At 37.1% G+C, this 25,438-nt stretch overlaps 1 protein-coding gene across 1 annotated transcript in view; it reads left to right on the plus strand.

Annotated features, from left to right (window-relative positions):
* Positions 1-15,534: 15,534 nt before the first annotated feature.
* Positions 15,535-25,438, plus strand: part of RFX6 (regulatory factor X6) — a gene marked incomplete at both ends in the record, with an annotated part of 44,220 nt that continues 34,316 nt past the window's right edge. The window contains 4 exons of the mRNA XM_080664174.1: positions 15,535-15,757; positions 16,049-16,205; positions 18,963-19,086; positions 20,837-20,898. Of these exons, the coding sequence (XP_080520300.1) occupies positions 15,535-15,757; positions 16,049-16,205; positions 18,963-19,086; positions 20,837-20,898 (566 nt within the window). The remainder of the gene's footprint in view (positions 15,758-16,048; positions 16,206-18,962; positions 19,087-20,836; positions 20,899-25,438) is intronic.

Raw genomic sequence — 25,438 nt, forward strand, 5'->3', positions numbered from 1 at the left:
TCATTTGCTTGGTACACACCACCATTTAATTCCACCAACTCAAAGGGTTATATTAGCAAAGCATTATCACCCACAAATCACTTCTCTTCCACCTCAGAGTAGAACTCAGATCACCACCCTAGAAAGACCAGACCTACTTACCATGAAATGAATGTTTCCTGGTGAAGTTAAGCAGAACCAGTCTCTATGTAGGATTTTATTAGTTCAGAACTACCCAAGTGTTCATTTTTCAAAGCTATTTTCATTATTCTTTTTTTCACCAATCATACAGCAAATGCTAATTGTTATTAAAATAATATTTTTTCTGTAACTTGTAGGTATGTGTATTCCTCCCTGCCCCCAACTCTCTCGCTTAAGGGAATAACGTCAATATTTTAGGTTACCATTTAGATCTGCCTTTCATAATCTCATATGGAATGGTAATATAGCATTCCATCATCTCCCTTAGCTTGGATATTACAGTTCCACTTAAAAGCACTTCTTTTACCCACTTTATCCCGAATTGTAAAATAGGCAAAGAAATAAAAATCCAGGAGGATATACATCAGTATTTAATCAGTTCCTTGTTCTTCTTTTTATGTTAACTAAATTTCTCATGTTGCAAACTATATTTTATTTTCAGTGGCATTATAGAAAAACTAAAAGGTTTTAGTCTTTTGTATAACAAGTTGTATATGCTTGAAAAGCTATTTTTAATATCAAGTTAAATTTTAAATTCAATAGAAAAACAAATGTACCAAATCACCACTTTAGTGTTGTTGATACAATTAGTTGATTGAGTGAACTTCTCACTTTTCAATCATTTTTTGAGATATATGGACATAGTTCAAGTCAACCACTTAGCTCTCTTCTCCATGGTACATAAATAGTGCATAATTTATAAAATATACTTTTCTCAGGAATTTACAAACTGCGTGCCCATGTCCTCACATTCCCTAATCAACATTCCTGCACACAACAGATGTTTACAAAGGTGGTAAACCTATTCCTTCTTATCCAGGTTGCTGTGTTGGGCCAAAGTTGAAAAAGTATCATCCTTTTTACTCAGCAGATGTCGATGCTAAAGTATTTTCAACCTTCTTGTATTTGATTTTTGCTTAAATGTCACTTCCTTGAGAACTTATTCATTTTCTCCACAGCATTTATTAGTATCTGTCACTGTTAGTTTTTTGTTTATTGTCCATCTCCTCCATTTTATTTATTTATTTTTATTTTTTTTGCCTTCACTAAATAATTTTTTTTAATTTCTTTATTGATTAAGATGTTACATATGTGTCCTTTTTCCCCCATTACCCCCCACCCCTCCTCCTCCATTTTATTTTAAAGCTCTATATGGATAGAGATTATGTCCACATGTTTACTTGAATTTCTAGTACCTTACACAGTGCACAGCACATGGTAGACACTCAGTAACTAGTTGTTAGACAAATGAATGACTATATTGGGACAGCACAGAAGTGGTGATTCCAGCTTTGGCTGCCCTTAGCTGAGTGGATGTAGCTTTCAGAACCTGCAGCACTTTGAGGAACGCTGAAAGCTCATTTGGTGAAGACCACTCACAAACTCACAGCAGAAACTCCAAGATCGCACTGCTTTTCTCCAGAGTGAAGATGTGTTTGGGGAATCAGTGATACCTGCTTCCCTGTTGATTCATTCTCTGCTCTCTGCTTCTAATGAGGTGGTATGGTAAGCACCTGGCTGCTTGTAGACCCAACAGACTGTTCACTACCAACTTATTTGTTTTCAACATCCTTCATCAGGTTCACAGTTCATGTGAGTGTCACATGTTTGTGTTTTAAAGAGAAATAACTTTTTATATGTGCCACACATGCAGCTCTTAGTAAATGATAAGTAACTGGACAACAAACTCAGGAGCTGTGTCATATGAGCAGGTTATCAGTAAAAAGATGGCAAGATTGCTCAGGATAGGAATACTTGCACTTAGAGGTTTCATATCAGTACAGGCAAAAGTAAGAGGCTGGCAAGTTTGAGTAGGAATCAGGACATTGTGTAAGAGACAAGATTTGAGATTCCAGACAATCAACAGGTTTAATCCCTCAAACAAAGGCAGACAAATTTGTTTGGACCAGGTCAGTGAATTATTGCAGATCTGGCTGCTTCAGTTGAAAGTTTTTTTTTTTTTTTCAGAGTTTACTTGTAGAAGAGATAATAGAGCTATTGAAAAACAAATAGATAGAAGAAGACAGTGTAACAGGTAACTGATTTAGAAAGATAACAATTCTAATTATGACTGCCGTGTAGAATCCTAGTTGGTTGGTTAGATTCAGTGGATCAATCAGTAGTTTCATTTAGCTCTTTGAATCTATCAGTGTATCCTCAAATACTGTAGAAATAAGTGCATTTAATTCTTTATATCTGTAAAGTAGAAAATAAGAGTTGGAAGCAAATGAACCATAAATATATTTGTGCTGAATAGATAATATCAGGTTTCCTGAGTTACTATCATAGGTAAACTGATTGTGTAGCATTCAGTGCTTTGGGGAACTGTAGAGAGAACTTGGATCATTTATACTCACAATTCTATTCTAGGCTTGCTTTATCTAAGTTAGCCTCAGGCAGTTACCTGACAATCTATCTGAGTTATATTTCATTTGCTTGTAGATACTTTTCTTTACTGGGAAAGGAGTATATTAAACCATGCCTATAGTGTATTCATATTCAATAAATACTTATTGAGTATCTACTCTGTGTCTGGCACTATTCTAGGCGCTGGAAAACAGAAGTGAACAAAACAGGAAAGAAAACCCCATACCTAGAGAACTTGATATTGTAATGGGGGAGACAGACAATTACATAAAATATATGTTTTATAATAAATTAGATATTAAGAGGTTTAAAGAATAATAAAGCAGTGAAGTGGTCAGGCAAGTGGTCAGTTAAGGCCTTGCACAGAAAATGACATTTGAGCTGAGACTTAAAGAAGGTGAGGGACAGAACTGGGTGGATGAGGGAGGGAAGAGTGATGTCGGTAGGCAGGAGTGCAAAGGCCTGAAGAGGGAGCATGCCAGAGCAGCGGGGAGGCCGTGCATTTGAGTAAGGGGGAGAGGAGTAAGAGGTGAATTAGAGAAACAATGGGGGACCATGACAGGAGGGCCTTGCGAGTCATTGGAAGGACCTTGGTTTTTCCTCTGAAATGGGAAGTTATTGCAAGGTTTGTGATAACAGAGTGCTGTATTCTGATTTACATGTTTGAAGGATCACTTCATCGCTGTGTTGAGATTAGATTGGAGGCCTGTTGGTAGCTGTTGCTATAATCCAGGCAAGTTGAGTAGCTGTTGCCATAATCCATGAATCTGGTGGCAGTGAAGGAAGTGAGACACAGTCAAATTCTGGATGTATTTAAAAAGGAGAGCCAGACAGAATTTACTGAGATAATTACTTAGGAAAATTGCCAGCTCTAAAATTCCTATTTCCACCCCCCCTTTCTCAGTTTCCATTTATAGATATATTAGGATGCTGTGGCAGATTCAGGAAGTCAAATTACTTGGCTATAAAGGGTAAAATTTGAAGTAGATAAAAGTTCTAGAAAACTATATGTTATTTCTCAATATTTTTGTCTTGTTATATTTATTCTAGGATATTCAAATAAAATGGGATAAAAGATAAAATGCAAACTGTTTGTCCTTTTTTCTAAGTATGTAGTAAATATTACTTTTAATGAGGTGTGGTTGCAACATTTATTTTTAACTTATTGGTTCTTTGTGTTTACCTAATAGTAACAACATATATCCATCTTGGAAAATGCAAAAGATCAAAGGGTTTCTCCTCCATTGCTCTTCATAGATAGAAAAGGGAAAACAGGAAAAGAATGATAGTGGACATTTTCCACTTTTGAACTCTGTTACTATCTTTTAGTGTATTTTCACATTTCATTTTCGTGGTTAGTTTAGAACCTCTATAATTTGCTTTAGTAAACAAGGAATGATGAAAGCATTTTCTTGTGATTATGAAGTAAACAAAAAACTTAACTCCACTTAAGAAAAAAATTCCAGGATATACAAGAAAAACAAAATACTGATGAGCTATAATTTCAGTGAATGACAGCATGCTAGCTAGCAAAAGCAAGGTGTCTGGTGACTTGCTATTTGGGTGCCAGGAATCTCTGAGAATTTTATGTAAGCTACTAGAGGAAGAGAAAAGGTGTTTCCCAAACTTCCTGAAGATATAAATAGCTGTCCTTTGATAAAAGAATTGTCTATATAAATAAAATTGGAAACACTGGGTTAATTTAAGTAGTCAGATTATTTATTACTCATTCCCAGGGCTCTCACGTCTCAAACTTTATTCAGCCTAGAGAGATATAGCCATATGGAGATATCTTTATGAAGTGCATGTTCTAAGTGTTTTGTCCATTTAAAAATGGCTATTCACTATTTTTGTTATTGATTTGAAGTTCTTTATGAATTCTGCTAGACATACAAGTTAAAAATTCTAACACTGTATCTTGTCTTCTCAAACCCCTCTCCATTCTTATTCCCTAAAGTGCCAGAGAAAAAATAGAGTCCCATTTAGGTCAGAATGACTAGTGCAGGGAGAGAATTTCATGGATAAGGCAGGAAAACACTGTTGTTTTTTTGTTGCTAAACTGTCAGGTTCCGTACATCCCGACAAAACCCTACAAAAGCCTGAAGTTGCATTTTCAAAGGAGTGAGTTAAATGTTGTCGTGTTCGCACTGGGGGAGATACAATTTGCTAGTTTCATTTAGGCTTGTAGTCAGGATTGACACCTAACACAAAAAATGGACAAGTCATCAATTAGATACTTACATTGAGGTGGGACCAACAGTGCACATGTTTAAGTTAGTTTCTATTTTAAAAAATCAGTAAATGAATTTTGATACCTTATCAGGTAAATGAAAAACAAAACATGAGAGTTAACCAGACCTGAATTAAAATTCTGCCTCTGCCGCCTAAGAGTTGAATGACTATTAACTAACCAAGTAACTTAATTTTTCAGTTCCCTTATTTAAAAATTGGGTGAATAATACTGACCTCCTAAGACTGCTATGAAGATTAAAGAATACCCAGTCTGGAAAGGACCGAGCTTAGCACCTAAGGCAGTAGTTGCTTAATAGCCATTATTAATAAAAGGAGGGTATGTAGAGTCAGGCTCTGCTCTAGTATTTTCTTTTTAAAATTTTTTTTTAATTAATTAATTATTTAATTAATTAATTATTTATTTATTTATTTATTTATATACATTTTATTGATTTTTTACAGAGAGGAAGGGAGAGGGATAGAGAGTTAGAAACATCAATGAGAGAGAAACATCGATCAGCTGCCTCTTGCACACCTCCTACTGGGGATGTGCCCGCAACCAAGTTACGTGCCCTTGACTGGAATTGAACCTGGGACCTTTCAGTTTGCAGGCTGATGCTCTATCCACTGAGCCAAACCGGTTTTGGCTCTGCTCTAGTATTTTCAGCATGTGGGTCAGACACAGGAACTTGTTCATCAATTATATTTTGTAATCTACTCTTTTTTAAAAATATATATTTTATTGATTTTTTTTTATAGAGAGGAAGGGAGAGGGATAGAGAGTCAGAAACATCGATGAGAGAGAAACATCGATCAGCTGCCTCATGCACACCTCCTACTGGGGATGTGCCCACAACCAAGGTACATGCCCCTGACCGGAATCAAACCTGGGACCTTTCAGTCTGCAGACCGATGCTCTATCCACTGAGCCAAACCAGTTAGGGCTGTAATCTACTCTTAAAGCACTGAGTCCAAAAATGAGATGAGACATTCAGGTAGCTCAGAGGCAGGAGGCTGAAATGTTGAACCTGTGCAATGAGAGGGCCTTTCTCCAGCATCCTGAGTTCACATTCTAGGCTGAATCCAATCCTTTTTATAGCTACTTTGAAGCCTTTAAAATTATTTTTAATTTTTGAAAATATTTTCCATTACAAAAAGACTATGTAATATAATAGGGCAAATGTTTATTCATAGGCCACTTGTTATTTATTTTTTTTCAAGTCAGAAACAGGTCTTGTGACAACCTAGAAAAACATTGTTCAACATCCCCACCTACTGGTGACTCTAAATAATATTATTGAATTAGTGAAAGATCTGAAAATTCCTAGTTTTAAAGATATAATGTACTACTAATAATGGTATTGATTAACATGTACTGAGCACTGACTACATGTGGGGGTCCTTTTCAAGAGCTTTAGCGATATGGTAAAATCACAGGATAATAAGCGATGCTTTGGATTGAGTGAATATAGCATAAGGAAGAAATAATTTTAAACATTATCACTGGGCGAGAGAACAAATCATTGACTCAATCTATGATGAGTCAATGGGTCCACATTATCTTGTGTCTGGAGGATTGCAGCAGCCTCCTAAATGGCCTCTCTGCCTCCAGTTTTCCCCCAAGCCAGTCCACTCTGCACTGTGATAGGGTGGGAGCTGCATTTCCTACAGGGCTTTCCACATAGCTACCCACACAAAGAGCACTTCATGCCTACTGCTCACTCAAGGAAGCAATGAAACATCATATCCTTCCATTTCCTGGTACAAAGAATGTTCACAAAACATTGGAAGGTCATGAATTTGAATAAGATCACTTTACAATGTTAACTTTTGAATTATCGATGACATGTATTCATATTTCTACAAATTTTAATGAGTACCAATTTTTCTAGCTTAATAATTTGGATTCAGTCTCATCCAAGTGATGATGATATAATTGTAAGTCTAACATATACATATTGTTGGCGCATGGGGTTATTTTTTTCCCTCTGTGGGCTTGTAATTATTAATACCCCAGAACAGGGTCAGAATAGAACTCATCCTTACCATGACCCTAACTTTACTAAACTCTTTCTTTTAACCTTAATCACTTCCTGTCTCAACTTTGGCAATTTCCTTTTTTTTAATGGTCTTTCTCAATCCTGTTATTTCTAACATTAAGTGAATGCTGGAGGCAGCTGGCAATCCATAGATTATTTAATGGAAACTGGTCATAGGAGAATTTTCCATTAGTTTAATTTTTCTTATATGGTTCACTAGCAAGTCATATAATGATCTTGATAATTGACCTTATATCTCCGGAGAGACCAATTAACATTTATGTCTCTCACGTCTCCTTTCAAAATTAACTCATAGTTAGAAATAGGTAACCATAGACTACTCTTTCAATGTGATTTAAGTTATACATCAGCAGTTATAATAGCTATGCTGTAAGGATGAAGTGGTTATTTATTCAGTTCATAAAATTAAAAATTAGTTCACATTTACTGTAAGTTTGTGACTAAGCTTAATGTGCACTTTGGTTTTACATCTGGTTTTATGTTACCCTGATTGCCAATGAGTTGTTTCTGGAGACGTGAGCAAACAAAAATTACAAATCAATCAACCCAAAATGTGTAATCACGTGTAATTATTTGCTTTCCACGTTAGTGTAAATGTTACTATAGTTTACTTTTAGTACTGTGTGCCATTTAATTTTAAGTTGATAAAGTTATACTAGTATATTCTGACTTATTTTAATGTGTCCAATTAGTATTGAAAGATATATTGCTAAAATTCAACATAGTTTGACCTATGTATATTGGAAACTCACATTTTTAGTATTAAAGAATTTAGGAAAATGATCAATAAGCATTTTTATTTGAAATAATAATTTGATGTTTTTAACTATTTTTGGTTTTATAAAAGTTACTATGAAAGCCACTTTTTGACTCCTCTATCCCTTATTGTTGCCTTCTCCCCATTTTATTTTTTTAACCCGAAATGTATGATTTTTTTAAAAAATATATTTTTATTGATTTCAGAGAGGAAGGGAGAGGGAGAGAGAGATAGAAACATCAATGATAAGAGAGAATCATTGATCAGCTACCTCCTGCATTCCCCACACTGGGAATCAGATCGAGCCCACAACCCTGACTGGAATCGAACCTAACTGGGAATTGAACCATGACCTCCTGGTTCATATATCAATGCTCACCCACTGAGCCATGCCGGCTGGGCTGATTTTTTTTTTTTTTTTAGGATGGAACATGACCAACAAATAATTTTGATTTAAGGATAAAAATGGATTCTATTGCCTTTCTCTATATTTTTCATTTTCTTATTTTATATTTATATTATATTTTTTAATTTTCCGTGTAGTAATAAAAATTCTCTTAAAATTTCAATTCACATCGTCACAAATGGCTAACTGGAAACACAAGATATGTAAATTATATATGCTTTCTAATGCAACAATTATTAAATGATTTATTTCCTTCAAATGTAAATAACATACAATAATCAAGAAAAATATTCTACATATAATGCCATATTCACGTAATAGTATTTACTGATTGTGTAAATGAAGGCTATCCCATATCCTCTTTTACAAGGAGCCTCGGCCCCTGGAAGGTTGTCTGGAAGGACGTCTGGTCTAATTAGCAACTGACAGGTGGTCGCCTTCTTGTTATTCAAAGTAGAGAAACAAAACCAGCGCTCGGGCTTTGCTAAGAGCACGTAGTGCTGAACACACAAACAGAGACGTGATGGCTATTCCTTGGAGCACTTTCCCACCAGGGTGACCCCAAGATGATGGCATTGATGCCTTATCTCCTTTGGGGTGTTCAGCATCTTTGGTAGGCTTACCTCTTCCTGTGAGCAGACTCATGTGTTTACCCCAGTGTGCTGGTATAACATTAGCCTTCGTGACCTGCATGCGCCATGGCACAAAAAACCAAACCAGGGAAGCACTGTTGAGACTACTGAGAGCCTGTGATCACATTCTCATTCTTCATCCTGCTCTCCATTCTCCCCCCTCCTCCTTCCATTAACTCTCTCCTCCACACTGCCTTTCTGATTGAGCCAATGCTACATCATGATCCACCTGAAAGCATCCTTTATTGCATCCCTAAGATATTAGACTATGGCTGGGACACATCTCCCCTCGTGCCTTCTACAAGCCAATTTTTCTTGTCTTGATGTGAGACATAGTATACATTTGTGATGCAATATTGATAAAATTTATTTCAAGTGATTCTCTGGTTCTGAGGTGTGTATTGCACATATCACATGTATTTCAGGTAATTCTGTTGCAGATAGTACAACTTTAAGATCTACCATTTTAATCCTTGCATTAGATATAACCAAATACCTCTTCTTTTGACCTAATGTGGATGTCCTTCCAGACAACCTTATTAATTACACTTAATTAATAAGTATAATTCCTGCAAGGGGCTTGGCCCCCGCTGCCACGGTGGCCACTTGGCCTCGGCCCCCGGAAGGTTGTCTGGAAGGACGTCCGGTCTAATTAGCATATTATGCTCTTATTATTATAGATTCTATGGTTTTTTATCCTCTACTGGCACCCAGAAGCCATATGCTGTGGAAAGAGTAGCATTTACTCAGCTCTTCCAATTGATAAACTGTTCTGTAGAGATGATATATTGGGTTCAAAGCTATCAAACACAGTGAGAGATGAGAAATAAATGCACTGTACATACAGTCTTAGAACCACAGCCTGGAGTTAGGAGGCATAGTTATCCATTACACTCAGTCACAAGTCACATAACTAGTGATTTAAGCAAAACTAATCTTGTGTAGTTTGAGGAAATTACATGAGTTCTAAAAAGAGTTATTGATTTCAATATTGTATTTAAAAGGCAATGTATTCATCAAAATTACTAATGATTATTAGTCAAATTAGTATATACAGCAAAGTGATTACAATCAGTACATTCACAAGTCATTTTTATAAAATACAAAAAGTTGGAAGGCTGAGAATAAGTAAATGCTAAAGTCTTTAATTTTCAAGGAACAGGAATTGTAAGTAAAGGAACCATGTAGAGTACATTTCACCACTGTACAATGATATACAGATGTACACTGAAAAGAAAAACAGGTTTGGAGCCAGTTATTGATTACAAAAAATTAGGGCAAACTTAGGATAAATCATGCATGCTGCTTTAAATTTGAAATATCTAATTTATTCTATATCATTCCTGATAGTAGATAAAACTTGACTAAAATTCATACTTACACTATGTCTCTTAACTTCAATTATCGCCTCATTATGATAGGAATGTTAGGACTGAAAAGCATTCTGTTGCTCTTTCTCCCAAATGAACACTGATAGACATGAAGCAGTTGTTCTGTCTTCATCTTATAGACTACATACTATGCTTTGAAGTTAAATGCTAGAAAAAAATAGCATATTTTGTTACATAATTTGTTTTCCTGAAACAATAGACACCTCAGCTCAAGGCCACTAGGAAAATCGGTGGTATGTATAATACTGTAAGTAAAATGTTCAAAAATGAAGAGTGTAGCTCTTAAACATGTTTACTTTATTTGGAGGATTAAGCGTTCAGACTTGGAATACCTAGCTCTGTTTATATCCATAGTGTGTGTCTCTGTGCGGACACTTCATTTCAAACAGCAGAATTCTCTGGGTTTGGGGTGGAAGGAGAGATATGCCTGGGAAAATTACATGCCACCTGTAGGCAGAAACTCTCAGGTGCTGTTTTAGAGTGGACTGGGATACTCCCAAGTTTCTCCCCAAAATGGGATGTACATGTGTACCTGCGTGTGTAAATCTACCTGTGTGAATTCCTTAAGAAGTCAAATAGAAAATAAAGTACATATAATCCACTTACATACAGACTTATAAGGTAACAATTATTTTTCACCTGGTGTTTTTGTGTATACTATTGCATTTGATCTTTATATGAACCCTTTAAAGCAAGTTATATTATTCAAAATCACCTTTGAATTCTAGTCTTCTTCATCTAAAAACACACAAACAAAAAATCCCATCAAAAACTAAAAATCGCCTTAGCCGGTTTGGCTCAACGGGTAGAGCTTTGGCCTGCAGAATGAAGGGTACCGCATTCGATTCTGGTCAACGGCACATGCCTGAGTTTGGGGCTCCATCCCCGTAGGGGGCACGCAGGAAGCAGCCAATCCATGATTCTCTCTCATCATTGATGTTTCTATCTCTCCCTCTGCACTCCTCTCTGAAATGAATAAAAATGTATTTTAAAAAATTAAAAATTGCTCCACACTCACTCTCCAAAAAACTGCTTTTCTCACTTGCTACTGCTACTACGATGTCTCTAAAAGTTCAACCAACTTTTTTTGATATGTAAGGCTGTCACCAATCCATTACTGCATCAGTTAGTTTTTGCTGTGTAACAAGCCACCCAGGATTAAAATAGCTTCAAACAACCATTATTTATTAGTACACGGTTCTGGGGGGTCAGCAATTTGGGTTGAGCTCAGCTGGGCTGGGTTTCACCAGGACTCCCCAGGAAGCTGCACTCAGCTAGCAAGTCAGCTTGAGTCTGGTTATTTTATTTTATTTTATTTTATTATTTTTTTATTTTTATTTTTATTTTTTTTTAAATATATTTTATTGATATTTCAGAGAGAGGAAGGAAGAGGGATAGAGAGCCAGAAACATCGATGAGAGAGAAACATCGATCAGCTGCCTCCTGCACACCCCCCACTGAGGATGTGCCCGCAACCAAGGTACATGCCCTTGACCGGAATCGAACCCGGGACCCTTCAGTCCGCAGGCCGACGCTCTATCCACTGAGCCAAACCGGCTTCGGCTGAGTCTGGTTATTTTAAAGTGACTTCATGTACATCACTCACCCATCTGGCAGTTGGTTCTAGCTTTTGATTAATTCTGGCTGTCAGTTGGAGTGATGGTTTTAATGACTCTAGCAAATTAACCCAGGCTTGGCCACATGGTGGCGGTCTCAGGGTTTCCAGCATCGGCAAGAGAAGTGAAGCCCCAGTGTATAAGTACTTTTCAAGCCTCTGCTTGCATGTTAGCTAATAACTAAATTCAGAGGCAACATAGGAGGGGATTACCCAAAGGCATGGGTGTAGGGTGCCTGAATCATTGGGGACCAATACTGCAACAGATCTATCACAATCTCTATGTATGCATCCTCAGTATGTCTGGAATCACTGCTTTCGTTTTGCCTTCATTGCAGTTGCCCTAGTTCAAGCCTTCGTTTTATCAATCCACAATCCTCTCATTCTTTATGATGTTTTTCTTCCTAAAACCCCTCAATGATTTGTGGTTGTTAGTTATGATAAAGTATACATTTGTTAGCTTGAACAAGCCCCTCAAGATCTGACCTTAATTCATGTTCCAACATGTCCCATGATGGTTCTTATCATTCAGTCTCACCCAACTGCTGACTTTTCCAACCGGCCATGTTCTTTCTTGCCTTTGTTCTGTACATTCTGTTCCTTTTGTCTTCCACCCGTTGAATGCATACCAGTCCTTTAAGTCTAGTTCAAATGTTGCATTCCCTGTGAAGCCTTCTGCCTGCCCTCCTTGGATCCAGACTGCCCTTGAATCCCCAGGTCATGATAATTTACTTTTGGTTACATGGAGGAGAGGATGGAGTGCTGTCACTACTTTCCATTCACTTTTATAACAAATATTTACTAGGTATTTTCTATATACTAGCTGCTGTTTAACATAAATATTTAATACTAGAGGCTTGGTGCATGAATTCATGCACCAGTGGGGTCCCTCGACCTGGGCTGCTGGATCAGGCTGAAACCGGCTCTCCAACATCCCCCGAGTGGTCTCGGACTGCGAGAGGGTATAGGCCAGGCAGAGGGATCCCACTGGTGCACAACCGGGGCTGGGGAGGGACACGAGAGGTTGCCCAGCCAGGGAGGGACCGTGGGAGGGCTCCAGGGTGTGTCCGGCCCATCTCGCTCAGTCCTGATCAGCCAGACCCCAGCAGCAAGCTCACATACTGGTCGGAGCATCTACCCCTGGTGGTCAGTGCACATCATAGCAAGTAGTTGAGCAGCCTTAGCATATCATTAGCATATTATGCTTTGATTGGTTGACCGGATGACTGGACACTTAGCATATTAGGCTTTTATTACATAGGATTTAATTTGATTTGCAAGTTATAGTTTTGCTACTTATTACATGTATTTATTATAACTTTATATAAGAAGCAGTTCTCAAATACACATAAAACAATACATTATTTGCTTTTGTACATGGACTAACCTAATCTATTTTCTTTCTTCACTATTGCAATCATATAAGTAGTTTTATATTAATCTAAAAAAGATCCTTAGCCCTGGCTGGTTTGGCTCAGTGGGTAGAGCATTGGCCTGCAGACTGAAGGGCCCCAGGTTCTATTCCGGTCAAGGGAACATGCCTGAGTTGTGGGCTCAATCCCCAGTAGGGGGTATGCAGGAGGCAGCTTATCAATGATTCTCTCTCATCATTGATGTTTCTATTTCTCTCACCCTCTCCCTTCCTCTCTGAAATCAATAAAAATTTTAAAAAAGACCATTAAAACATCTTTTATTGGAAATGGAGAGAGAGGTCAGTAGTTATTTACCTGTGAAGGACAAAGGTTACTGGAGACAGTGAATGTCAAGGTTGAATAAAATAACTTTCAATAAAAAGTAGAGTGAATAACTAGAGAAGTGAATATTAAAATATTTAAATGTACTCTCTCCATTTTTAACAGTAATAACATTGTAGTTAAGAAACACATATATTTCCCTAGCTTTAAGATATCTTATGTGTACATTTGTATCCCTAGAATTATGTAAATATTTTGTATTTACAAGCAACTATATGGCAAATTTTATTAAAGATAAAAAAACCTATTCTGCTTTCAAATTTTATTTTGAAGCAATTTTAGTCTAGAGAAAAGAGAGTAATATAACAAGCACCTATGTGCTACTGAACAACAAATAAACATATTATTAGCATCAGTCACTCACTGGGGTTTATAGTATGGAAAGTTACAAGGCAAGATGATATCTCATCACAGCCCTAAAAAATCCAGTGGTATGTAGACGCTTGAATGGGTTTAACAGCACTTTCTCAACAGAGACACTACTGGTCTGGGGCTGAGTTATTAGCTCTGGACCCCAATTCAAGCTGAAGTCCCTTTTTCTAAGCTTGAGACACACGCCTATCTTTGTAATGATTGTGATAAAAAAATGTTATTCATGAAACTGGTAACTATTTGGCAACAACTATAGTGAGTTCTGGCCCAGTCAGAGCTATTTAGTTGAGCAGTTATTTTATTTTATTTTTTTATTATATTTTTATTGATTTCAGAGAGGAAGGGAGAGGGAGAGAGAGAGAGAAACGTCAATGATGAGAGAGAATCATTGATTGGCTGCCTCCTGCACCCTCCACACTGGGGATCGAGCCTGCAACCCTCGCTGGTGCCCTGACCGGGAATGGAACCATGAACTCCAGGTTCATAGGTGGATGCTCCACCACTGAGTCATGCTCGTCCGGCTTGAGCAGTTATTTTAGACAGAAAGTGCGTCTTCTGTTCCTGGATAGTCCCTAAAGGCTGCAGTCTGGGAAATCACTTCTCCATTCCATGCAAGACTTGCTCATTTGTCACAGGTGACGCTGATTCTTCCTTTAAGCAACATCAGCACTTGCCATTCACTGAACCCAGCTGCTGGAAGTCCCAGGCAAGGAGAGAGCCTGTGACTGAGAGGTCAGGCCTTTCTCAACAAGTAGTATGGTTCAGGCCTTACCTCCCTGAACACATCCCGTCTGGTCGTCAACAAGTGGTGCTAAAAAGTGGCTCTTTAGGCAAGATAATGCTCTTCAGTGCCAATCAGGCAGCACCCACCCCAAATCTCTACTGATTTCTCCATCTTAAAGAGAGCACACGTCATCATTTTCAACACACGGGACTCGCTTGCCACTTTGGATTGGACATGAAATACGTATTGCCATTTCATTTTCACTTTAGCCAATGTCCATTGTACTCCTCAGAGGCATAAGATATGAGGAATCCGCAGGGACCCGGTTAAATAACAAAATACTGTAAATGGGAGCGAATGAGCCTCCAGGAAAGCGAGGCCTGGGATTCTGAGCCCTTGAGCACCGAGCAGGTCGGTCTGGACTCCTGTGATGCCATGGAGTCTGTCCCCGAGCCACGGAGAAGAGCCCGCACCAACCCCGCGGATTGGCCCGGAGTGAGTAAGCCCCGGCCCAGGCTGCGCATCACCGAACGCGCTCTGGGGTCCCCTCTCCCAGGCCTGGGCTCAGAGTCAAGGCGGCCCGGCAGGTGCATCGTTTATGTCGCCCGAGAGTAGGGATGGGGACGGCGGCTCTTTCCCCAGAGAAGACGGTGGGGCGTTCTCCGGCCTTTCTGGGTTGGTTGTGAAGAGTGCCCTCGGGGTCCAGTGCCCGCTGAGAGAAAGGGGGGGAAGAGGGGGAGGCGATGTAGGGAATGGGACTCCATTGCTCCGGCGAGCGGGCGCAGGTGAGGAAGCGAGCTCGGAGGTGAGCATCCGTCTGGACCGCAACCTGGTGGGGAAAGGCGGTCCCCTCGGCCCCGGTTCCCAGGGCGATCTGAGCTGTACCTGGGCAAAGCCTTCCTCCTCCACGACGCCGGGGGGATCCCGAGCCTGCGCCCCCCGCCCCCGCAGCCCGGTTCCCAGCCCCGCCCCGCCCCGCCCCCGGCGGGAGGTTCCGGGGGAGCCGGCCGAGTGGCGGTGCCCAGGACTCCCGCGGCCAGGAGGATGGCCAAGATCCCGGAGCTGGAAGACGCCTTCCCGCGGGCACAGCCTTCGCCCCCCGGTCCCGCTGAGGTCCGGGACGAGTGCTGTGTGCAGCTCCTGAGCAAGCGCTTGCTCGGTTACCCCGAGGAGAGGGCGTACCTGGCGGCCGAGGCGCAGCCGGGCGGCGCGCTGGGCGGCGGGGAGAAGGAAGGGGACTCGGAGCTGCGGACCGGAGTTAAATCAGGTGCGTGCCCCGCTCCCTCCGGGGATGCAACCGGGACCGGGATGATGCCGTCTATAAAAGGCATCCAGTAACAGAAACACACACACCGCAAACACACAGACACGTAGGAAGTTCTGTTCGGATCTTTGTATTTCCCTCCAGGAAAATCTTTGTTCACTTGAAATGAAGGGACTTTCCGTAGGTCTTCTCCCGGGCCCCCCCAAAGCCACCCCGTTTGACGCAAAGGCACATTAAGAGACTTACTAATCTTATATTCTGATTTTCTTTATCGCCTTTTCAATTGGCAATCAGAAATGCATTTAAGCAATGGTAACTTCTCCTCCGAAGAAGAGGATTCGGACAGTCACGAAAGCAAAACCAAAGCAGCGGACCCACACCTGTCTCAGAAGAAAACCGTCACGCAGATTATGAAGGATAAAAAGAAGCAGACGCAGCTCACCCTGCAGTGGTAAGACTCGCCCACAGGGGTCCTTCAGCACCTGTTGCCTTTTCAAAGTCAGCATATTCAGAACCTTTGCTTTTCTCATTCTGCCTCTCCCTCAAACCTTTTTTTTGTGGAAAGTTTAAAAGACAAATTCGAAACGTACCCAATTTTTTTCCCCCCACTGAATATTTGGCATAGAGACATAGTCTGGTACCCATGAAAAATGATCTGCAATACAAATAAAAACCGCTGTCACTTTGCTCATTATTGACTAAAACTAGAATTTATTCAAATGTGAGCAGTAATGAATGCTTTCATGACTTATTTGCTTAACATGGAATCAGTTTGCTCCTTATATGTTTGCTATTTGGTAGCTTTGTGTTTATAAAACACGACTCTTAAAAACAATTTGAAAGGATGAAGGATCTTAGCATTGCCTTTATCCGTAATAGGGCAAATTAAAAAAAGAAGGCAAATTAAAAACTATCGATTGGCCATAAGAGGAGATGCATTTGAACTAGAACACATAGAAAAATCAGTTAAGACATTGTGCTATAACTTAAATAAATGTTCAACTATTTTTATAGCACTTGTCATATATGATTTATTATAGTGCAATATCACAAATTGGATTTTGTGGAAAATCTTTTAAAACCAACAATTTATCAGTAGGCTTTCTCTATAAAGAACATTTTGTAATATTGATCTAAAAGAAAAGAGGGATTTAAAGTAAAATATAATATTAAACTTCCTCTCATAGTGTGAAGAAATAGGAGTATAAATTTTCTCCCAAATTCCAAGTAATAAGCAAGTAAGTAAAAAAGTCTATTCACTGATTAGTTACATATTCTGTTTATATGTAAAGTATTATCTAAATCTTAGAAAAATACAAAAAACCCAATATAAAAACTAGTACAATTTTATTTTTATTTATTATAACACTGAATTACAGTCTTATATACTAAATTTTTATAATTATATATTTCAACCCCTTGAAATATTTGAAATATAAACCAATAATCTTCTAAAGTTATGGCTTAACTATTGAAGCTGATGTCACACTTACTGGTTAAGACCAGAGCAGTAAATAATTGAGCTGATAATCTGAAATATTTAGGACATAACTGTTTTCATTAGGAGAATTGGGGCAAAAATGTTTTGATTTCAGATATATTGTAGAGGTCTTTTGAATGATCACTTCCACTCTTTTTTTTTTTTCAGTTCAAATTGAGTGAATTGGAAACAAACTTGGGTTTTTATTTTATAAATATGAATGCATTATGGTTTTTAAAAAGTTATACTCCAAATTAACCTTGTATGCATGTCTAAGAGTACTCTGTAACCTGAAGACAAAAGCAATGCCTACAACAACATCAAAACAGCCAGGGGGAAAGTAGGCACCCTATGCATGTCATTAATATACAATTTCTACATAGTTGAGTGTTTCTCAGTGATTTTCATATTTTTTTGAAACTATAAAATCCTGTCATTTTATTTAAATTTTCCACACCCTTTCGCCAAACATGTGTTATCTATATATTTTAAAAACTAAGTGAGTTATTTGTATTTTGAAAAATTTCCCCTAAGTTTATAGATTATATTGGGGATGGTAAAAGTTAGAACTGAAAGTGAAAGTGAAAAATCTGGCTGAGTAATTCAGATTTTCATTGTCAACTATGTGTTTGATTTTATGTGTGCAAATCTTTGTTTTCGGTTCTTATTTTTCTTCTTTATAGCAAAGTAGATGTCTGATGCCTTATGTGCTTAAGGAATATATCCTTTACCTTTTATCTCATGTGCCTTGGGAATATGTAAATCAGAGATATTAAAAAGTTCCAGCCAGTTTTAATCTGAATGTATGCTCTATATTGCATTGTTCCCATATAGTAATAATTATGACTTTACATACATAAAATGTGTCAGTTTTAGCCAAAATCACCTACTGAATTGTTAGAAAAACTAGAAATAGAATCCACAAGTTCTGATTTCTTGATTGCTGCTCAGATATTTGTAACCCTTAAATATATATCATTACATTTATGTAAATTGTATTTAATTGCAATTATAGATGTCCAAGTTAAATAGAATTATCTCTATATTTTCAAAGTTTGCATTATATTTATAACATAGAGATGCATTTGTCATATTTGTAGGTATCTACAGGGAATTGCATAATGTTTCAAGTGTGCAGAATGGTTTAGGTAATTATAGTACTGCTCACAGCTAAAAGATGTGGGATAGAAATAGATCAGTACCATTTCGGAGTTGAGTGAAATGAGTTTATTCTTAGTATTTTCCAAATAAATGCATCACCATGCTTCCCTAACTATGCGGGGTTCAAAACTAATTTTTGAATGAAAGTATGGCATTTGCCATCCTGAAGCCTGGCAGCCCTTTAGCATTGATAATGTTCTTTTAAGAAACCATCTTCAACTTCATCATTGATATTTGTATATCACAGAGCAAACCCTGATGAAGAGTGAGGATCTACATAGAAGTAAGACCTATTCTTTGAGGTGTGGATCGTGCAGGAGTGGTTTTATGTTAGCCCTTACGCTATAACTGCACTAGCAGATGTGCATTGGGATTTTTGCTCTTCTGACATTAATGCTGTGATCTGATTTTGAATAATATCCTGAATAAAGGAAGTCTGCTTATGTCTATTCATGAACTCATTTGCATAAAATATCTATTCAAAATGGGCATCAAATCAATATGAAAGGGGAATGGAAAGGAGCAGTAAACAAAATGTTTGATCTTACTTTTTGCCTTTTTCCTTAGGCTTGAAGAGAATTACATTGTATGTGAAGGAGTTTGCTTACCACGGTGCATCCTTTATGCACACTATTTAGATTTTTGCAGGAAAGAGAAATTGGAGCCAGCCTGTGCAGCCACCTTTGGAAAGGTAAGTGACACATATTGGCTATACTACCTTACAATTAAAGTTTTGTCAGGCAGATAGCGTGGAAACAAATTTATCTGAACAAGTTTTCATACAGAATATTAAGAAATTTGTTTCTCAAGCATAAACAAAGTCTCTTAAGAGCTGTATCTGGAACTACTATATATTTTACTTTGACTTTACATACTATATGTTGTATCTTGAACTATATGTTTTACCTTGCACTACTATATATTTTGAGTATTAGACCTCTGGCTATCAGAAGACTTAATTCGATCTTAAAGGAAACTCCAGTTGAGCAGTGACATTTCCCTTCTAGGAAGGATATATTAAAGAGTGTGGTCTGGCCTGTATTGAGAAGCAAAATTAAGTAGAAGTGACAAGTATCTTGTCAATGCAATTGGTGATTATGTTTATTATTTAGCTATTCTGAGTATATGAGTTTTTAATACATTTTTATTCTATTACATAAATAGTTTTCTTAATTCTCCATTTCACTCTGAGTATGTTTACACCACAAACTCCAAGGTGTGATGGGATTGGTTAAATTTCTCTCATTTATAAACATTTCTTTCGACCCAAACTATATAATGAGAATGAGATTCTATAGAACTGACATTACTATATTTCTATATGTTGATCACATTTTGAGACTAAGGAAACGCTATCAATATCTTGGGAAAGTCTTGTTCTTTGAAATTCTTATCATGCTCTATTGTCCAAGAACCTAGGAAATCCCAGAAAAAAACTGTAGGAAGCTTAGTTAAGGCGCAAACCTTGCATCTTATATAAACTGAAATCCAAATTCTATCCTGTAGAGGGACTCATTGTCCAGAAAATAATGATACTGGTCCAGCTTCTCCATTTTAAAAAATAAAATGATTTATTACCTTATTTTAAAAATCTGTTTATGAGGGATAGTATGATATGGTGCATGTGATCCAGTGATTTAGGTTTTAGCCTAGACTGTGAATAATTTGTTGTGAGACCTTCTGAAAAGTAATTAACTTCTTCAAAAGTTCCCTCTTTCTATAACATAAGGAGGATGGATAAGACAATTTTTAATGTCCATTTTAGCATTATTATTTTCTGAGTCCACCTTTTGGCAGTAGTTCTTAGTTTGGGGAGTCATGAAACACCTTGAGAATATGATTAAAAATTACAAAACCATTTCCCAAGAAATTAACACAGACATAAAGTTTGCCAAGGAGTCCTTAGGAGATCATGTATGGATCTCCTCTAATCCAGATTAAAACTCCTGCTTTATGTAGAAGAGATTTTTGTTCTTCAATCAGATGCTAATTTTTAAAGTGAATTTAGAGACAGAAACACAGGGGGGAAAATTAAAACACTGCTGTGGAGATCGAGCCAAGTAGAGTTTCATGTTTTTTTTCAGGGTTGGAGATGGATATTTAATTATTGGTAAACCTCTGGGTAGAATTATGATGAGAAACCTAAATCTTTCCACTAAGTAGATAAAATAATAATTGCCTTGGTAGTAACATCAAGTAAAAGCACATATTGGTATGATCTGACTTGGAAATGGAGATAATTTCCAAATAGGACAATCTCATAAAAAAGTTCCTTCCTGCCTCATCTCATGTATTATTGCTTATCAATATGTGTATGATATTCCTTTTCCAGACTAAATATTTACTTGAAGTTGAACGTTTACTTTTTAGAATTAGCCATGGGTGACTTACAATTGAACCACACACTTTCTGAAAACTAAAGTAATTGACTTTCTTTTTAGACAATTCGCCAGAAATTTCCCCTCTTAACGACAAGACGGCTTGGAACAAGAGGCCATTCAAAGTAAGACACATCAATAAACACATATCACACCTGTACATATGATACCTTGTGCATGATGATTGACACAATGTAAAATAAGTATTGTCTTCATTGGTTAATAGAACCAGGCATTTTCTTCTTGATGAGACAGACTTTTAACAACTGTAAGAACTAAAAAGAAAAATAAATGGGTTTTAGGATGTTTATTTAAAAAGTAAAATTTACACAGAGAAATCATTTTTTCTGATGGAAAATTTAAATGAATCATTTTCATAATTTTAAAGCCACTCCTGAAGGCACCAGTGTCAGGGAAGGGAAATGTATGTAGCTCAATAAGTGGTCAAATGGACTTCATGCTTCTAAAGAGCAAAGCCGAAGCCAGGGGTTGAAGCATGGTTCAAGTTCTTTCTCTGGTTTTCTTTCAGATAATTTCTTAGGATTCCTTCTTTCCCCTTGAAGACAAATAGCATGCCCAAATGACCTCCTTGGTCATCGCTTAGTCTAAATAGGAACATAAAACAAGGTGTCATCTAGTCCCTCTCTTGGTAACTTTAGCTATATTTTTTTCTCTTTTGGCAATTTTTGTAGAACCCACAGTTATAGGTTATTGTCCATCAGTTATTTACTCTTCAGTTTTTAGTTTTTCCTTTTCTTCTGCCTAAAAACACATCCAGATCTCTTTTATGTTGATAAAAATAAAATAATCTCAAACCTACTATACTACTCTTCCTAATTACTATTATTCTTTTTATCTTTGCTAGTTCCTTTTTAAAAAAAATTTTAAATTCTCACCTGAGGTTATGTTCTTATTGACTTTTTAGAAAGAGGAAGAGAGAGGGAAAGAGACAGAAACACTGATTGGTTGGCTCCCATGGATCCGATCCACAATCTACGTATGTGTCTGGATGGGGAATAGGACCTACGACACTTTGGTTCATGGGACTACACCCCAACCAACTGAGCCACACCCACTGAGCCACACTGGCCAGGACTCTGCTGTTTCTTGAAAGGGTAGCTGCCTGCTCATTTCCCCTAGTGTGAATCACATCTCTGTTCCAGTCCATTTCTTTACTAGCATTTGAGCAAAAACCCAATGGCTTACTTTTTACTGTTACTCATTTTCCTTGGCACCTGGAAATACATACATAAACACATACATAAAACTTGCTCGATGGCTTCTGTCACAGCCCTGCCAGGTCCTCTTCCTTCCCCTCCCTCATTTTCTAGCACACTGGCATCTCTTTCTGCCCTAACATCTAATTCAGCACGGTCCAATGAAATATAATGCAGCTGCATAGCTTTAAAAAATTGTAGTGGCCACATTAAAAAACAAGTATAATTGATTTTGATGTTTTAATCTAACATATCCAGAACATTTGATTACCATGTGATCAAAATAAAAATCATTAATGACATATTTTATGTTCTTTTTTCCTATTAAGTTTTTGAGATCCAGTGTGTATTTGACATTTGCAGCACATCTCAACTCAGACTAGTCACATTGCAAGTGGTCAATACCCACATGTGACTAGTGGCAACCCTATTGTCTAACTCAGTCTTAGTCCCTTGCCAAAAAAGTGGTCCTATTTTTGGACTTCTCTTAAATCTGTCTTGTTTCTCACTTTAATAACCTGGTCTTGACTCAGTTCTTCCAGTCTGTTCAATACAATTTTCTCTAAATTGACCTTCTAACATTCAGATTCAAACATGCCTCTCTCGTGCTCAGAAACTTTCAACAGCTCATTTCTACTATGAAAGACAAATTTTTCTCACTTTGACATTAAAGGTCCATTATGAATTAGTCCCAATCCATTTTCCTATCTTATAATCTAGTTCTTATTTCTCAGCATGCAGCCTATGCTTCCCCAAATTATTGTCCTACTATCTATTGCTTCACCCTCAACTCTCTTCCTTGTTTAGGCTGTCTTCCTCCATTGCAACGACCTTTTCCTTATGGGCATATTGAAATATTATCCACTTAAAAGCATGTCCCATGAACTTCCTCTTCTTCAGTATCTTTTCTTAGCCTCCTGATTTGTTGTACGTTCTTTCTTCGTACTCTCTTAGCAATCTATTGGAACCTATCTTAATGTGAAATTAACTTATTTCTTCCCCTCAACAGACAGTATTTTGAGGATAGAGACTTTGTCTCATTTATACTCATATTTTATCTGTTGTCTAATACATAATAGATTATCAATTAGTATTCATGTAATTGATTCCAATTAATGTTAACAATATCGTGGCCTGAGAAGAAGAAATAAATGCCGGATTGAAAGATAATATTAGCTTTTTCCTTCTGACCAAGTCAGCTTTTATTCAAAGTTGACACAATTTATCTGGCCGATTTCTATTGAATTTGATTTCTACTGAATTGTGTGTGGAGGAAAGATCAGTTTGTGTTTGAAGTAGATAGATAATAAAAAAGAGGCAAAGCAATGCTGAGAAACCCTCTTCCTAGGGCCTACAGAGGGCAGGCAGGCAGCTGCAGAGAAAGTCAATTAATCCTAGAAGGAGCCTTTAGGATTAGGGATGAATCATTAACCCTGTCCTTTGTGACACACAGGGACTCTGGTGTTTAGGTTTATGTAACAATACATGGTGACTTTAGGCAATTTGTTTGATATCTAAGAGCAGACATGCCCAAGAACAAAACATTAGCAATTTGAATTTTCTTCTATCTTCCTGATATACCATTTGCTTGTTATAACTTGCTATTATATGTTTGATATCATGGGAAAATGCAATTTTCCATATGTAAACTAAGGATGTTAAAAGATATGGCAAAATGTAGAGTTTGTGTATCTTGTAATTGGTAATGTTTCGATGTAATTATTCTTAGCCAGGTAGTTTTCTTGTTTTTATATATTTCTAAGGAATACCCTTCAATTTTAATTTTAGGAGATAGTACATATCAAAAGGCAGCATTTCCTAGTGGTTAAGAGCATGAGGTTTAAAGTTGGACAAACCTAAGTTTTAATTTCATATTTTCATATAAAGCTGTATAACTCTAGATGAATTGTTCAGCTTTTCTTCAGTAAAGTAAGTATAAAATATCTATCTCATAGGTTTCTTTTGAAAATTAAATAAAGTATAGGAATGAAGAAATGAATGTTTTCATCCTTTCTATTCTTAATGATATGAAATTAATAACTCAATGTATCAAAATATCAGCAATGCAGTTAAAGTTATTATTTATTGAGCAACACACACACACACACACACACACACACACACACACTGTAATCCTTACAATGACAATACAAGATTGGAATTCCTGTGTTTTACAAATCAGGAAACTGCAGTTAAGATTATTGACTTGCTCAAGCCCACGCAGATACTATAAAATAACAATATTGGCATGTAAGTCAAGGTTTATTTGGCTCTACAGCTTTGTCAACTAGTAAAGCCTACCTCTTTCTGATATCAGCCATATCAACAAAACAATTGTTTAATTGAACTTTTGTTATTTTTAAGTTTTTTTCTGATCTAAGTTTTAAATTTTTCTTTTTTATTGGACTTTTATTATTGTTATTGGATTCTTTCTCAAAGAGCTAACATTTTCTCAAGCTTCAATCATAAGGCATTTTTAATTATTTTATATTTATTGAAATATATTTATATTTTATGTAAAAGCAAATTTGTAGTACAAACACAATTTTGCTTTCTGCTTTTAATTTTGTCCTAAACATTCCTATATGTTGGTATATTATTTTTACAATAATCATTTCTAATGGCTGTTTAATATTTTACAAATTTATATTTTATGAAAGTTGTTTTTATGTCTCTAGAAATATGAACAAATGACGAACCAGAAATATAAATGAAGATGTAAACATATTTTGGAAAAACAGGAATTTATAATTTCTCCCAATTTTACTAGTAATTTTGTAAAATTTATTTTATTGTAGTATTTAGCATACTGTCCTAAATATACTATTACTGAATATTTATATTATTTCAAAATATAAGTAAGTTGGGTATTAACTTATTTGAACCTTTGTGGATTATATATTAGATTATATATTAGAATATATTAATGATGGTCATTTAAAAATATAAGTTCTCAATTTTTTACAAATTCTTATGGAATATGCTATAATATGGCCAATTATTTCATTTGGGTCTGTCAGACATAATTTATTTTAGATGATGATTAACCTAAAAGATTCTTCTGTATTGTGGGCACAAGATGAACCATTTCTAAAACTGTCCTTACATGCTTTTAAGGTCCATGGGACAATGTCACTTTCCAGATTTTACTGGTCCATGTATGAAATCCAAAAGTCTGGGAAACACTGATATATGGTGACAAAGAGATGGTTAATAGAGTTTAAAAAATAGGAGTGAATTCGTTGTTTATTTTCAAGTTCTGTTTCCCTAAGTTCTGACATAACTGTGTTATAAAATGGTTAATCCTGCCCTAGCCGGTTTGGCTCAGTGGATAGAGCAATGGCCATGGATTGAAGGGTCCAGGGTCCAGTTCCAGTCAAGGGCAGGTACCTTGGTTGCAGGCTCCTCCCCTGCCCCTGCCCTGGTCAGGGCACGTGCAGGCAACCAA

This window comes from Plecotus auritus (genome assembly GCF_963455305.1).
Source record: "Plecotus auritus genome assembly, chromosome: 4".
Lineage (NCBI taxonomy): Eukaryota > Metazoa > Chordata > Mammalia > Chiroptera > Vespertilionidae > Plecotus > Plecotus auritus.